Raw genomic sequence first — 13,843 nt, 5'->3', positions numbered from 1 at the left:
GCCATACAATGAGATGGGATTATTTATAACCAAGAAGATGCATGATTGCAGCCCAAGATAAGAGAACTAGAGAGGCCCAGGAGGGTGAGGGAGCCTAGGCAGGACATGAACTGGACTCAGAAGGCTTGAAGGAAACAGAAACATCCCAGGAAGGACCACCACCAGCAGAGGCTCAAAGTCAGGACCATACATGATCTATGTGGACATGTGAGAGTCATAGAAGGGCCAGGGAGTTAACACCAGGAGAAATTTGAGCTAAAATTTCATGATTAATTCAGTCTCCAGATGTGGCTGTGGGTGGACACTAATCCAGGCACGTGAACAACTTCGTTAGCATCGTGAGTGGGAAGCAGAGGGACCCCTGAATGAACGAAGACCAGAGTCTTCAGACCCATGGAAAAACAGCAAAGCCTTCCCTGCTGGGGTGAGGCTCAGAGAAACGGCAAAGATATCCTAGGCGCTCCAGGTATGAATGGTGACAGTAGCACAGAAAATGTCTACCATAGCTCTTCCCCTCCTCGAACATTCACAGCTTGAAGATTGTTCCTACCCAAACCCACCTCTTTGACTCCACCCTCCTCGCTCAACTATATCCTTGTCTCTGTTATAACATGAGCTTCTGCTCAGTCCACACAATCCCAGCATTTCTGCCTGTCAGCCATTGCTTCATTCCCTTGCTACCTCTAGCCAGACCAAGTTCCTGGAGCTATACAAGGATTTGCCAATCATGTTCAGAGCATGGGTTCACCTCACTCAATTGTTGCTGAGCTAGCCAGGACTCCAGAGGGTACTTAGCAGGATGTATATAATTACAATATCACATGGATACACTGCCTGAATTATGTCCCACAGTCACCACAGGGAAAACTGCATTCCATACAGCAAAAGAGAAACAGAGGGATCCTAATTCGTAGGCTAGATAAGAAACCTTAATAAATTCAGAAAAACAAGACATAACTTCTTTCTTAATAGGAGGCTTAAGCTCTTTGAGCCCTGAGTCCTTCAATATTTTGTTTAATGAACTCAAATTCCATTATTCAGTCACAATCTGATGGCTGTTATCACCAATAAGTAATCCAAGTCCTCCTTAGTGTCTGTTATCTACCCTACCCCCCACTTTACTTAAGATAGGCTCTCACTATGTCGTCCAGGCTGGCCTCCAACTCATGCTTTTCTTGTCTCCACCATCCAAGTACTTAGATTATAGGCAAGTGCTGAGATTACAGGTGTGCACAAACGATGTCCCAGCCTGGTAAGCATTTCTTGAATTTAATCATTCTGTGCCTCCCTCTCTCCTTGCACAGCTGTCAATGTGTCCATTCCAGCAGCTGCCTTACAACCCATCACTCTTGCTTGGTACAACTCACTCTTCACACTATTCAAAAACAGCTTCTTCCGTGTGAAGCCCTTCAATGCTGTTTCAGAGATTTTTATGATATGGTCTTATTAAAACCTTTAAAGCTAGTAAAAAGGGATAATTTATCCCTTCTTTCTTTCTTCCAAGTTTCAACTCCAGACCCCTTCTTTTTATTCTGTAAGCCTGAGTCACACTATTGTGTCTTCCAATGTGCTATGCTTTTGCCAGTATCTCCTCCTCCCCATCCTTCCACTGCCTTCTCCCAACTCTGGCCCAGACTTTGCTAGGCCCTCCTCACACACATCCTTTGACTCTGTGCTTTATCATGGCACTCATGACAATGGTGGCTTCTGAGTTATCTGTATATTATGATGACTAATGCCTGCTTTCTTCTCAAATGTTAACCTCTCAATGAGCAGAGAACAGCTTATCTCTTTTCTCATTGTACTGTCAGCTCTGAGCATAATGTCTGGCGCACAACATTCCTGAAGAATTAGTTGATCAAATAATACTCCAGTATTGAGACCACACAACACACACAAGAGGAGTCACAGCCCCACCTCTCCCTCACTGGCTCCTTCGACCCTTCAAGCAAGTTTGCCTCTACAGACAACCAGAAAGAACACTATAGCACAGAGAGGTTCCAGGATTTGGGTAAAGGCACACAGCACAGCCCTTCTCACATCAGATAAAGACTAAATCTTTCCAGAGGGCACAAAAACACTCACTCACTTGAGTGAATTATCAATGCTAAACTCACACAAAAAATTCTAAGCATTCACAGAGCCAGCAAGCCTGAGATTCAGGCAGGAAGGACAGTCAGACAGACCCACAAACATGAACATCAGAGAGACTGAGGAGCAAACACTTGGGCCCATTTCTTACCAGGTATTGCAGGGTCCCCACAAAGGAAGTGCACAGGCTGCCCTGATCGAGTTCCTTGGCATATCCTAGATCAATAATTTTGTGTATTAACTGGAAAAAAAAAGGGGGTTGGGTGGGGAGGGGAGAAGAAATCTGAAGGTTGTAAGAAGACAGTCTCCTTTCATAACATGAGCTGGTTTCCCATTAGAACAAAGATATTTATGAATTCCCAAAGAACGTTGGTTCCTAAATATCTTAGAGCCACTGTATTCACAGGAGAACACACCCTCAACGGGGGACATTTTGGGCACTATAAAAATGTTGAGCAGATGTTTTTCTTGGTTTGCCACCAATCAATGAAGAGCCTACATATTGGACTTTGTGACCACTAAGCCTGGATTTGTAATGTGAGAGGCCAGGCCAGGCCAGGCCCTGCTCAGGAAATACCCAAACTTCCTGGGAAAATGAGTGTTGGTGAGTCTGCCATGGCTAGGAATTGTAAGGGAAGCCATTGTCGAAGGGATGGGTGATTCCCTGGTTGAACAAAGTTGAAAAGACTACAGTATCTAAGCCACTCTCAAGAAGGGCCACAAATAGCTCATGTGTAAAGGCAAACTGGACCATGCCCATGATGGTCTTTCTTCTATCACATCCACAACCAACTATGGCTCATTTTAACACCAAAAGATGAGGCTTACAAGTGAAAAAGAAAAAGTCTGTCTCCAAGAGGTTGAGGGTGGAGGTGGAATAATAAACATTTTCCTTATCAGATTCCTCAACTTGGGCAATCAACAATGTAATACACGAGAAAAAAAACAAACTAAAAACCAATGTGATATATCCAAGCTTGCCTCAATGTGCCAGCAAGAACAGTTTGCACTGTTTCAAAAACGGAAAGAAATCAAAAAAGAAGAAATTCCTAAGAAAACCAGTGTGACTCGAGGAAATATAGAAACAAACAACTTACAAAGTAGTGCCCTCCCCTGCTGTCACCATTCCCTAGCAGCCCTGGAGACACCCCAGTCTCAGGAAGGCCACTTACTCGCTGCTCTCCTTGCTGCAGAACGATGTTTTCTGGCTTCAGATCCCGATGGATGATCCTGTTCTCATGAAGGTATCTAAGTGCCGATGCTAAGGGAGTGCAATGGGGAATGAAATCTTATTATGTCTAGAAAATGCTTTCCTCCTGAATTGACTCGCTCATAAGAAATGGGGAAGTGTTGTCTTGACACATTGTCTGACCTCCGTTGCACAAATTCCCAGTGGACAGAAGCAGCCTGGAACTGACACAGCTTAGGCCAGGTGAAAGGGACCAGGTCAAGAGAGCAGAATTTTAACTATGAGGTTTTGGCTTATTCACTGATGGTGTAGCTCAGTCAGTACAGTGTTTGCCCAGCATCCATGAAGTGCTGAAGTACTGCATAAAAAGACAAGCCATGGTGGTGTATGGGAGCCCTTGGGAGGTGGAGGCAAGACCAGCAAGCAGTTTGAGGTCATCCTCCAGGTGTGTCAAGGCCAGCCTACAGAAGGCCCTGATTAACAAAGGACAAAAAAAAAAAAAAAAAAAAAAAGTTTTGAAAACAGCGAAAGATATAAACAGAGCTTAAGCAAGGGACTAGGAAGAGTGTAGTGTGTGCCCCACAGAAAATATGGCTAACACACAAACAGCCTTTAAAATCAGCAAAACCAAGAGCCAGGAGCCTGAGACAGAAAGGGTGGCAAACTCACAGGTATCCTGGGACAACTAGGTGAGGCTGTCTCAAAAGAAAAAGAGCTTGGGATGTAGCTTAGTGGTAGAGCACTTGCCTAACAAGAATGAAGGCCTAGGTTTAATACCCAGTAATGGGGGGGGGGGTACCAAAATGAAATAAAAGACAAATGCAAAGAAAATAGAGTGATTGATAAAATAAATAGAAGTGGCAAGCTAGTGAAGAGTTACTTGTATAAAAAACAGCATAGTAAAGGGAGCTCTACTACATGGCTGGAAGGAACATACATACTTATTTTTGGAAAGTAATATGGCAAAGTAGTATTTTTAGAAGATACGTATTTTTAGAAATATGGAAAGAATAGATATATATCTGGCTTGACCTACAGTTTCCACTTCTTAAAAATTACCTTATAAAACTGTAAACATCACTGCTTGGTGGGTAGAGAGCCGAGTTCAATTTTTCCTCACCACACAAAGGGAACGGGAGTTAGGACTGTGACTCAGTAGCAGGGTGCTTGCCTGCCATGCATGAAGACCTGGGTGTGATCCCCAGCATCTTGAAAGGGGTAACGGAGAGGGAAAGAAAGAAAATCTCGATGTGGTGGTGCCTGTAATTCCGGGGCTTGGGAACTACAGGGTGATGAGCTCAAGGTGAGCATGGGGTTATATGTGGAAAATCTGCCTCCAAAGATCGTTCTCCCCAAAAAGGGCACTGCATAATGCAGAGTGACAGAAATATGCTGAAGTTTGGTTAATAACCCAGGACTGCCGAGATAAACAATAGATCCACATTATACTAGGCAATTCTCTGAGCACATGTGTGCTCCCCATGTGTGTGCTTTGTGTGTTGACACACTCGATGCACATGCATGGACAGCCTAAGACTCTGGTGTCGTCATCATTTACTATCTCTCCCCCCCCCACACACACCCCAGAGTTTCTGAACCTGGGAGCTCGACAATTCATCTAGACTGGTTTCCCAGCAACCCCACAATCCTTCTGCCTTTGCTTCCTGGGGATGGGATTACAGGTGCACACTTCACCCTTTTCACTTGCAGTGTGCTGGCTAGTTTTACATCACCTTGAAGCAAGCTGGAGTTGTATAAGAGGGGACTTCAACTGAGAAAATGTCCCCTAGCAGATTGGCCTGTGGGCAAGCCTGTAAGATATTTTCTTGATTGATGGCTGACTCAGGAGGGCCTAGCTCACTGTGGGTGGTGCTGTCCCTGGGCTGGTGGCCCTGAGTGCTTTAAGAAAGCAGGATGAGCAAGCCATGAGAAGCAAGGCAGTAAGCAGAGCATGTCCTCTGTTTCTGTTCCTGCCTCCAGGTTCCTGTACTGACTCCCTGGATGATGGACTGTGCGTCAAAGTGTAAGATGAAGGAAATCCTTTCCTCCCCGTTGCTTTTGGTTATGGTGTTTTATTGAATCGATAGAAACCTAAGATACACAGCCAGCACTCCAGTTACTACAATAGGAAACTTCTCTAAAACAATTTAGGTGTATGGCTTTTGACTTAAAAGGATGCTAATGATGGACTGCCAAGGGGATAGTACCAGGCCCCGTGACTTTAAAAGTTGGCATATGCCTATAATTTTAACAGGAAGATTATCATGAGGTAAAGGTCACCCTAATATAAATATCAAGTTCAAAGCCAGTCTACATTGAGACCCTGTCTCAAAAGGGTCAGGGGATAAAAGTCAATAGCACTGAGATTAAATACCAAAACCTTTCTGTGACATATCACAAATGTACAAGCACATCCACATAATAATCTATACCTAAACATACGACACACAGATACCACCTATCAGGATGGACTGAGTAATTTGGAATCTCTGGCAAACTGAGGAGGTGAGGGGGTGAGGGGTACCCACCAGTGGAGAGCAGAAGACCAGTGCTCCACAGATATCAAACCAGCAGGCTGAGTGTGAAGACTTTCAGATGGTGTTTCCTAAAACTGTATGTGGCAGTCAAATAGCAGAGTTCACACTCAGAACATTAAGCCACACTGCAACACCACTGATTATATGTCCCCATTCAACCCTGGCCCTAACATTTCCTGTTTGCTTCTCATTTTCTTTCATAATGGTCAACAGTAGATTGCCATGTCCACTTGCTATCCAAACAAAGCCAAGATTGCTGTTGACCATGTACTCCAAGAATTCTACTCAACGGCTGAGGTAAAACGCTTAATGCTGTTCATCAGTACTTCATTTTTACTAATTTTTATTAATAAAGTTGTCATGGTGGTTTTTTGTTGTTTTTTAAGACAGGGTTTCTCTGTGTAGCCTTGGTTATCCTGGAACTTGCTCTGTAGATCAGGCTGGCCTTGAACTCATAGAGATCTGCCTGCCTCTGCCTCCAGAGTGCTGGGATTAAAGGTGTGCTGACACTACCTGGCCAGTCATGGAGTTTTATTGAAGCAATAGAAACCTACCTAAGACACAAAGAAAGTACTTCATCAACTAAGCCATCTCTCCAGTGATTATAATAGACAACTTTGAAACAATTTAGGTCTATAGTTTTTTACTTAAAAGGGTGTTGATGATGTACTGCCAACTGAATGGTATCAGATCCCACAACCATTTTTTAAAGTAAAACTTGGACATGGTGGTTGTATGCCTGTAATCTTAACAAGAAGATGTAAAAAGCCAAATCATTACCCTCATACAGCACTGCAGAAAGGAGTGGTACTGCAACAGAACCTGAACCATGGGCAGAGAGAAGCAAGGCCTCCGACGTAACTTGAAATGCTTGTCTAAAGGGCCACCACTTTAGTCTGTGGTCAGCTGCTGGAGAGTGAGTGTAATGTATGTGCTATGTGGAAGGTGAGTCTCACTGGATTTGAGCAAGTACATATAACTAAACTAAAACAAAGGCCCTGCAGTTGGAAGCATAGCACCTTAGGGAACACATGTGCATGAGCTGGCATGAGCCCCAAGAACCCCGTCAAGGAGGAAGCACACATGGATGGCAGAGAACACAGCACCTTTAGGCTCCTTAAACTGGATGAAACATGCAATGTTGAGAACTAAGAAAAGTAATGCAGTGTCCAAACCCTTGGATGCAGTGACAGAATATACCCCTAAAAACTGAAAACTACAACACACAAATATTTACTCTCTCTCTCTTCCAATTAGAGAAATGAGCTGCTAATGCACACTCGAGTTTTTTAGACTACACTGTAGGGCTTAGCAAGCATAAGTTCCTGGGTTTCATTCCCAGCACTGAAACAGTTCTCAGGACACACCTTGGCCTGTTGTCACATGGATTCTGCAGAGGGATCCAGGTGCAGCATCCATAGCAGGCAGACAGCATCACTGTGAATCTTGTTAGGGTACCCACATCTACACCCAGGACCTCCCTGGGCTTACACAGGAAGAATAGAACCGGAATTCTAAACCACATTGTTCAGATGATAGACTAAAGTTAGGAAACACACAAGAGCAGCCAGGCTTCCAGGCAGGAAAGTGGTATGGAAGGGGTGTGCCTGTGACATACCAATTTTCATACAAGTCTAAGAGTCTGGTAAGCTCTTTCCAGGATGCTTGTTTATGTTCCACTAGGAAGAAATGGGAAGACAAATGGACCAGCAGAATCCGGGGTTGGGGGTGGGGTGTCTAGAAATCAGAAGAAAAAGAAAAAGAAAAGGCGAAAAGCAACAGGTAGGGGCTGGGGGTGTATCTTAGTGGTAGCCTGGGGTAAGGGGAAGGAGGAAGAAAAGAGAGGGAGGGATGGAGGAGGGCCAAGTTGCCACTGAGTAATAAAAGTAAGAGGATGTCTGTGTTCGTAATTAAAATGCTGAGTCTACCATGAACTGCGAAGTTCGCTGTTGGACTTTCCAGGCAAAACAGCCTTGGTCTGGCTAAAACAGGCTCTATGACTAATAAGCAGAAAGTGTTAGGAACGAATGTTAAGATAAAAGCAGAATCACTCTATCGCTTGCTCAGTGACCAGGAGGAGCCAAAGAATCCTATGAGAGAAAGCAAGAGAGACGAGAGACGTCTAGGGCTAAGAGATGGGAGGGTTGATGGTTCCTGGTGAGGTACAGGAATAGCAGCACCCCAAGGGGAAGCAAGTGCACAGCCAACAGGGACATGGGGAAGTAGGCTACAGGGATCCTGTGCACAGTAGGCTAGCTACCCAAGTTGGAAGGAAAGGCAGGTGAGGAGGTCTGGAGCAATGATAAAAAGTATCCTTTCAGCTGGACATTGGTGGCATATGCCTTTAATCCCAGCACTCGGGAGGCAGAGACAGACGGATTTCTGTGAGTTCGAGGCCAGCCTGGTCTACAGAGTGAGCGCCAGGATAGGCTCCAAAGCTACACAGAGAAACCCTGTCTCGAAAAACCAAAAACAAAAACAAACAAACAAACAAAAAGTATCCTTTCATTCAGGCATGGTGATGCCCATCTGTAACTTCAGGACTCAGAAGCTGAGGGGAGAGCGCTGTGAGTTTGAGGCCAGTCTGGGCTACACAGTAGGCTCAGGGCAAGCCTGAGGTACGTAGTGAGATTTGTCTCAAAAATACAAGAGAAAGAACCCTTCTAGAAAAAATCCAATGAGGTGGCCAGTATGCAGTCATGGCAATGACTTGCTCTGGGGAAGCAGTGGGGATAGTCAGAGAGAACAGGACATAACACAAAAGACATACTGGACTTGGTGGCTTTGTATTCTTTTTTGTCTGTCTGCTTTGAAGCATGGCCTCTGGTCTCTAGCCCAGGTTGGCATCAAACTTACTATGTAGTTAAAGATGACTTTAAATTCCAGATCCTGCTGCTCCTACTCCCCCACCCTCACCCCTGAAACACGTGCCACCAGGTCCAGTTTATGAGTCACTGGGCATCATGCATGCCAGGCAAGCATTCCATCAACTGAGCTCTACCCCAGCTCAATTTGGAGAGTGTTTTTACATCCTTTAGCATCCCTTTCGGCCAGGCATATAAGAAAGGTATGATGCAGCAACAGGGGAAGATTGTTGAAGGGGACTATGTGCATGTCTGGTGCCCCTGGAGGCCAGAAGAGAGTTTTATATCTCTTGGATTATGAGCCACTATAAGGGGACTGGGAACCAATTCTGGGTCCTGCACGCCTTTAATCCCAGCACTCTGTGAGTTTGAGACCACCCTGGTCTACAAGAGCTAGTTCCAGGACAGCCTCCAAAGCCACAGAGAAACCCTGTCTCAAACCCACGACCCCCAAAAAGAGTAGCAAGTACTGTTACCTGCTGACCCAAAGGATGAGATTTAAACTTGACACTCATGTCTGGGTAGGCAGAAAAAAAGACATGTCCAGAGAAAAAGAAAGGGATCTAGTAAAAAGAAGTCTGGGATCCAATTTGGAAGTCATGTTGGGAGAGATTCTGCAGACACAGACAGTTGGTAGAGATACCACAAGACACCAGGAAGGCAACCAGCAATATAGTAATGAGAGCATCTGGTCTGGTAGAGGAAGGTGTATAGGATGGGGCAAGAATAAAGAGGAGAAGGCAACATGGAAGACAAGGTGTGGTCTGGGCATGTGCAATATGCCTGCAATTCTAATATTCATGAAGCCAAGGTAAGAGGACCATTGAGTTCAGTGACAGCCTGGGGTTACTGACCAAGACTCTGTGGTGGGACAAAGAAGGCTGCCACCTGCCCCTCAGTCCTGATTGCTTGGGAACTTGCTGCTTTGTTAGAAGGAAGGAAAAAACTCTGATGTTTTCTAAAGGACAATGACCATTTAGTGTTAACTGTGACTCCTGTAAGCTATTTCAGGGTCATGTCATGGGGAAGTCCAAACTGTTACTACTGCCTCCAGGTCTATCTCAGGATCTCTTGCCAGTATTAAGGCAATGATTGGACAGGCTTACTCTAGGAGGCAGGGTTCATCTGTTTTCTCATGTATATACTCTACTTACAAGTTGCTGGAGCTGTACTTGGCAACTTAAAATTCACTGGAAGAATCCTGTCTGTGTGGCTGTTACCTTGGTGATGTTCTGTGTGGGTGCCCCACAAAATTAGGGCTCAGATATTAGGGGCAAAGAAATTTAACCCAAATGAGAAGGCAATGAATCTGGACCCTGCAACCAGGAGGGTGGCTTGGCTAGTTAACTGAAATCAACCAGGGAGGGAACAGCAGTGGTGACTGTGGTGACTCCAGCAAAGAGAATGTGGGATTGGCACTTGGAATGAAATATGCTCAGGAGTGTTTCAGAATACAAAATGGTTATGTCGGATGAGCCACTCTAAGCAGAGCTTTTGAACTGGCTTAGTAGTTAGACTAAATCTAATGGTCTCATATACAAATCAGAAATGGGGGTGTGCAAGTAAAATGTAAATCTAACAGCAACTTCAACCACAGTCAAAGGAAAGGAACACATACCAGCAATGGCTGGGTTAGAAACAGTTAGAAAAGATCAGGCATTTTCCAGGAAGGGTATCTCATGAGACTCCCATCTATTGGATTTGTTGGCTCTAACCTCATTAATCCATAGTAGGGACTAAGGGTTTTCATGACCCAGGAGTGAGGGGAGTGGAGGAGGAAGGGGACCATACTGACTTACCGTATATCTTTCTAGGATAGCACTGTGCCAAGAGCTTACATACAGCATCTTGTTTATGTTCAATGATTCTAACCCACTTACAATAAACAACATTCTGAAAAATGAAATAACATATTTCAGGTCACATGGCTAGTAGGTGGACGCTGGGTATTAATACAGGGATGTCCAGTTTTCTTTTTTTTTAATGAGTACTTATGTATTTCAATTCCTTTTGGAATATTTGATCTTATAAATATCTACAGATGAGGCAGTATATGCTAGCTACTACTTTTCTAGAAGCCAAAGCCAAAGGCAGTGACCATAGATTCTGATTTTAAGAAAAGTTTGGTTCAAGAATTTGAGTAGAGCTCAATGGTTGTCCAGCAGGTGTGAGGCCACAGGTCGAAACTTCACCAAGGACACATTTGAGTTAGTACTAAAGTTACCACACCCAAGAGAGCAAAATGCCATACTGAAGCAGTAATCCAGTTAGTGTACATGAACCAATCATTTTAAGAGCTTTTTATTTTTGTTCCTTTGAGATGGTGTCCACTATAGCCCAGGCTATCTTCAAAGTCACAGCAATATTCTTGCCTCTATCTTCCAAAAACTAAGACTACAGGGGTGAGCCACCAGTCCCCATTTAGAGACTTTAATAGCTGTATGATAGATGCATAAGTAATCTAATGAGTAGAAGAAAAAATATTTGAGAGAACATCAAAGAAAATGTCTTGAGGAAAATGACCAAAGGAAGCAAATGTTGCCCATGGAGAACAAAACACACACACACACACACACACACACACACACACACACACACACACACACACACACAACTAACCTGCCTTCATCTCAATCCAACTGGAGCAAATTAATAATTTGATTGCTGGTTTTAAGGGACAGAATCAGGTAACCATCTAAGGCAAAACACGGGTGGGTGAGACATGGCATGGTGTCACGAAGACAAGTCAATTCTAGACCTCTGGACTAGATCTCGCAGGTATTCAGACAGGGCCCTTCCGGCAGACACAGGAAAAATGAGAGGCCCAGAGGTGGCTGCCCCTTACCCATGAGGAGGACTGTAGTAACATCACCTAGCTCTCCACAGGGCTCCATTCAAAAGGAAACAGCAGGATGCATAGGAAGGTGGATGTGTGTGTCAGACTGCTTGGATCTCAGCCTTAAATACTTGGGAGCTTGACCACCCACACCCCACCTCTCCCTCTAGGACCCCTCTGCCTCCCCCTACCCAAAGAAGCAGAGCAAGAGGCAGCAGAGTCATGCTGGCAAAATTTCTAAAAGATAAGAGGCCCCTGGGATGCAAGGTTAGAGAATACAGCTGCATAAATGGGGTAAATGTTAATGACTGGAGAACCTAAGGAAAGGATGTATGACTTTATCACATTACTTCAAACCTTCTGTGTGACAACTGGAAAAACTGAATTCCAGTGAATGTAACATATGTATAGGTTGAAAGGATGAAGTAGGGGAGGGATGAAAATTGGGTCATTCTCCAAAATGGGGACATATATTCAAGGGTAAACTCTAGATAACTCTAGAATCCAAACAATCAATTTGCACCAGCCCTTGACGGTGACATCATCAATCATTTTTAAAGCCCCAAGCAAGCTCTGTGACACTTCTCATATCTGCTTCTCCAGATGAGGGGCAGAGCTGACCATCAGAGCCCCACTTCTGTTCCCCACTGGAGCCTTAGGATCTAGGCGACACTGCACAGCTCTGCAGGCCCTTGGACTCTCCTCCCTGATGCCAGCCTTCTCAGAGTGCCACAAGCATCTAAGGACACTCAGTACCACTCTATCAAAGAGTGAGCTTTTCTATGCCTGTGGTTGGCAAATAACTGCCGTTGTGAGAGTAGAAAGCCTCACTACCAAAGGATGGAGCTGTTCAGATGATGGCCTATCTCACCAGAAAAGTAAGGAGTGGAGTTCTTTCCAGAAAGTAGGGAGTGGAGCTCTTCAATGGGAAGGGAAATCTCTTTCTGCGAACAGTCATTCGCTGCATGACATAGGGAAGAAGGAACTCTATTTGAGCCCTGGCTAAACTTCTTACTCCACACTAGGTTCTCTCCACATCTCACCACACCCTCTATAGAGACAATTCCCTAAGGTGCCTTACTGGACTCACGTCTACCCTGCAGGGCCTGGCTTTGTTCCTAGGGCAGGACTTACCAATGTCACTCAGCAGGGTAAGGATGGGTCCTTCCCGCAGGCCACAGCAGTTTTCGAACTGGTTCAAGTACTACAGAGAACATGAAAAGTGGGGTCAGTGTGGGTGATCACATACCCCTGAGAGGCCCATCGGAGTCTCCTGTCTGTCAGACAACCAAGTGCTTATTTATACCAGGGTTCAAGGGAGCTGGTTGGAGACAGCTGGGGCAGTTGGAGGACTTGCCCCAGGGTCAGAGTGAGGCAGCCGTCATCTGTAGGTACCCATGTATTCACCTCCCTGGCCCTGGCAGGAAGTAGAGTCAGCTTCACGACTTCTGTAAAGTCTGAAGAGAGTGGCCAGGATCTAATGTCAAGAGCAAATGAGTTTGTGCTTGAGATCCTGCAGAAAGAGCTGGCCACTGGCCACTCTGCTAACAGGATCTTCCTTGGACAATTTAATGTGGGGAATGTGCACTTGCTATTATGCCCAGTTGTGCAGGGATGAATTGTGACAGGTTTTCTACCAGCTCTGCCCAGAATTACTGTCTGAGTGTCCCTGCTCCCTCTACCTGGCTCCACCCAGCATGACTGCCCTGAGGGAAGAGCTGCTAGAATCTCCATGTCAGAGGTGAAGAAACAGACTGGGAGCCTAACATCAGCCGGCACATGCAGCTGTGGGGCAGGGCTGTAAAGCGAAGCTAAATTCCCTGAAGCTGGGCTTTGTTTGAATCCTTTGGTTTCTGGCTCTCCAGTTTATCAAGGGGCTCGACATGCTGCTGCAAGTCAGCTTGTGGTCGTCAACATTCAAATTCATGAATATCCCATAGTTTGTCCCTCTGCACCATACATTGCACGCTTTTCATGGTTTGGATTTGTTTGAGGATGTGTGTATTTTTTTGACAGGGTCTCACCACACTTTGTAAGCTGATCTCAAATTCTTGAAAAAGTCTTCTGTTTTAACTTCCCCCGTAGCTGGACTACAGATACAAACAGCACAGTAGACAAGTCTTGAAATGAACCCTGATTCTGAAATTTACTGTCTGTTGGTCAAGTTTATCTAAGACAGTGGTTCTCTACCTGTGTGTCATAACCCTTTTGTGGGGTGTCAAACCACCCTTTTCACAGGAGTTGCCTAAGACCATCAGAAAACACAGATACATACACTGCACTTCACAAGGGTAGAAAAATTAGTTATGAAGTAGCAACAAAAAAT

At 44.9% G+C, this 13,843-nt stretch overlaps 1 protein-coding gene across 2 annotated transcripts in view; it reads right to left on the bottom strand.

Annotated features, from left to right (window-relative positions):
- The window catches only part of Ikbkb (inhibitor of nuclear factor kappa B kinase subunit beta), a 49,607-nt gene that overhangs the window by 22,215 nt on the left and 13,549 nt on the right, over positions 1 to 13,843 (bottom strand). For both annotated transcript variants that reach the window (XM_027395277.2, XM_035453241.1), the window contains exons 5-7: positions 12,652 to 12,721; positions 3,264 to 3,352; positions 2,243 to 2,332 (exon numbers count right to left, since the gene is read on the bottom strand). In XM_027395277.2, the coding sequence (XP_027251078.1) occupies positions 2,243 to 2,332; positions 3,264 to 3,352; positions 12,652 to 12,721 (249 nt within the window). The remainder of the gene's footprint in view (positions 1 to 2,242; positions 2,333 to 3,263; positions 3,353 to 12,651; positions 12,722 to 13,843) is intronic.

Source organism: Cricetulus griseus (assembly GCF_003668045.3).
Source record: "Cricetulus griseus strain 17A/GY chromosome 1 unlocalized genomic scaffold, alternate assembly CriGri-PICRH-1.0 chr1_1, whole genome shotgun sequence".
Lineage (NCBI taxonomy): Eukaryota > Metazoa > Chordata > Mammalia > Rodentia > Cricetidae > Cricetulus > Cricetulus griseus.
The sequence above is the reverse complement of the archived record's forward strand: the minus strand, read 5'-3'. Positions and strand labels throughout refer to the sequence as shown.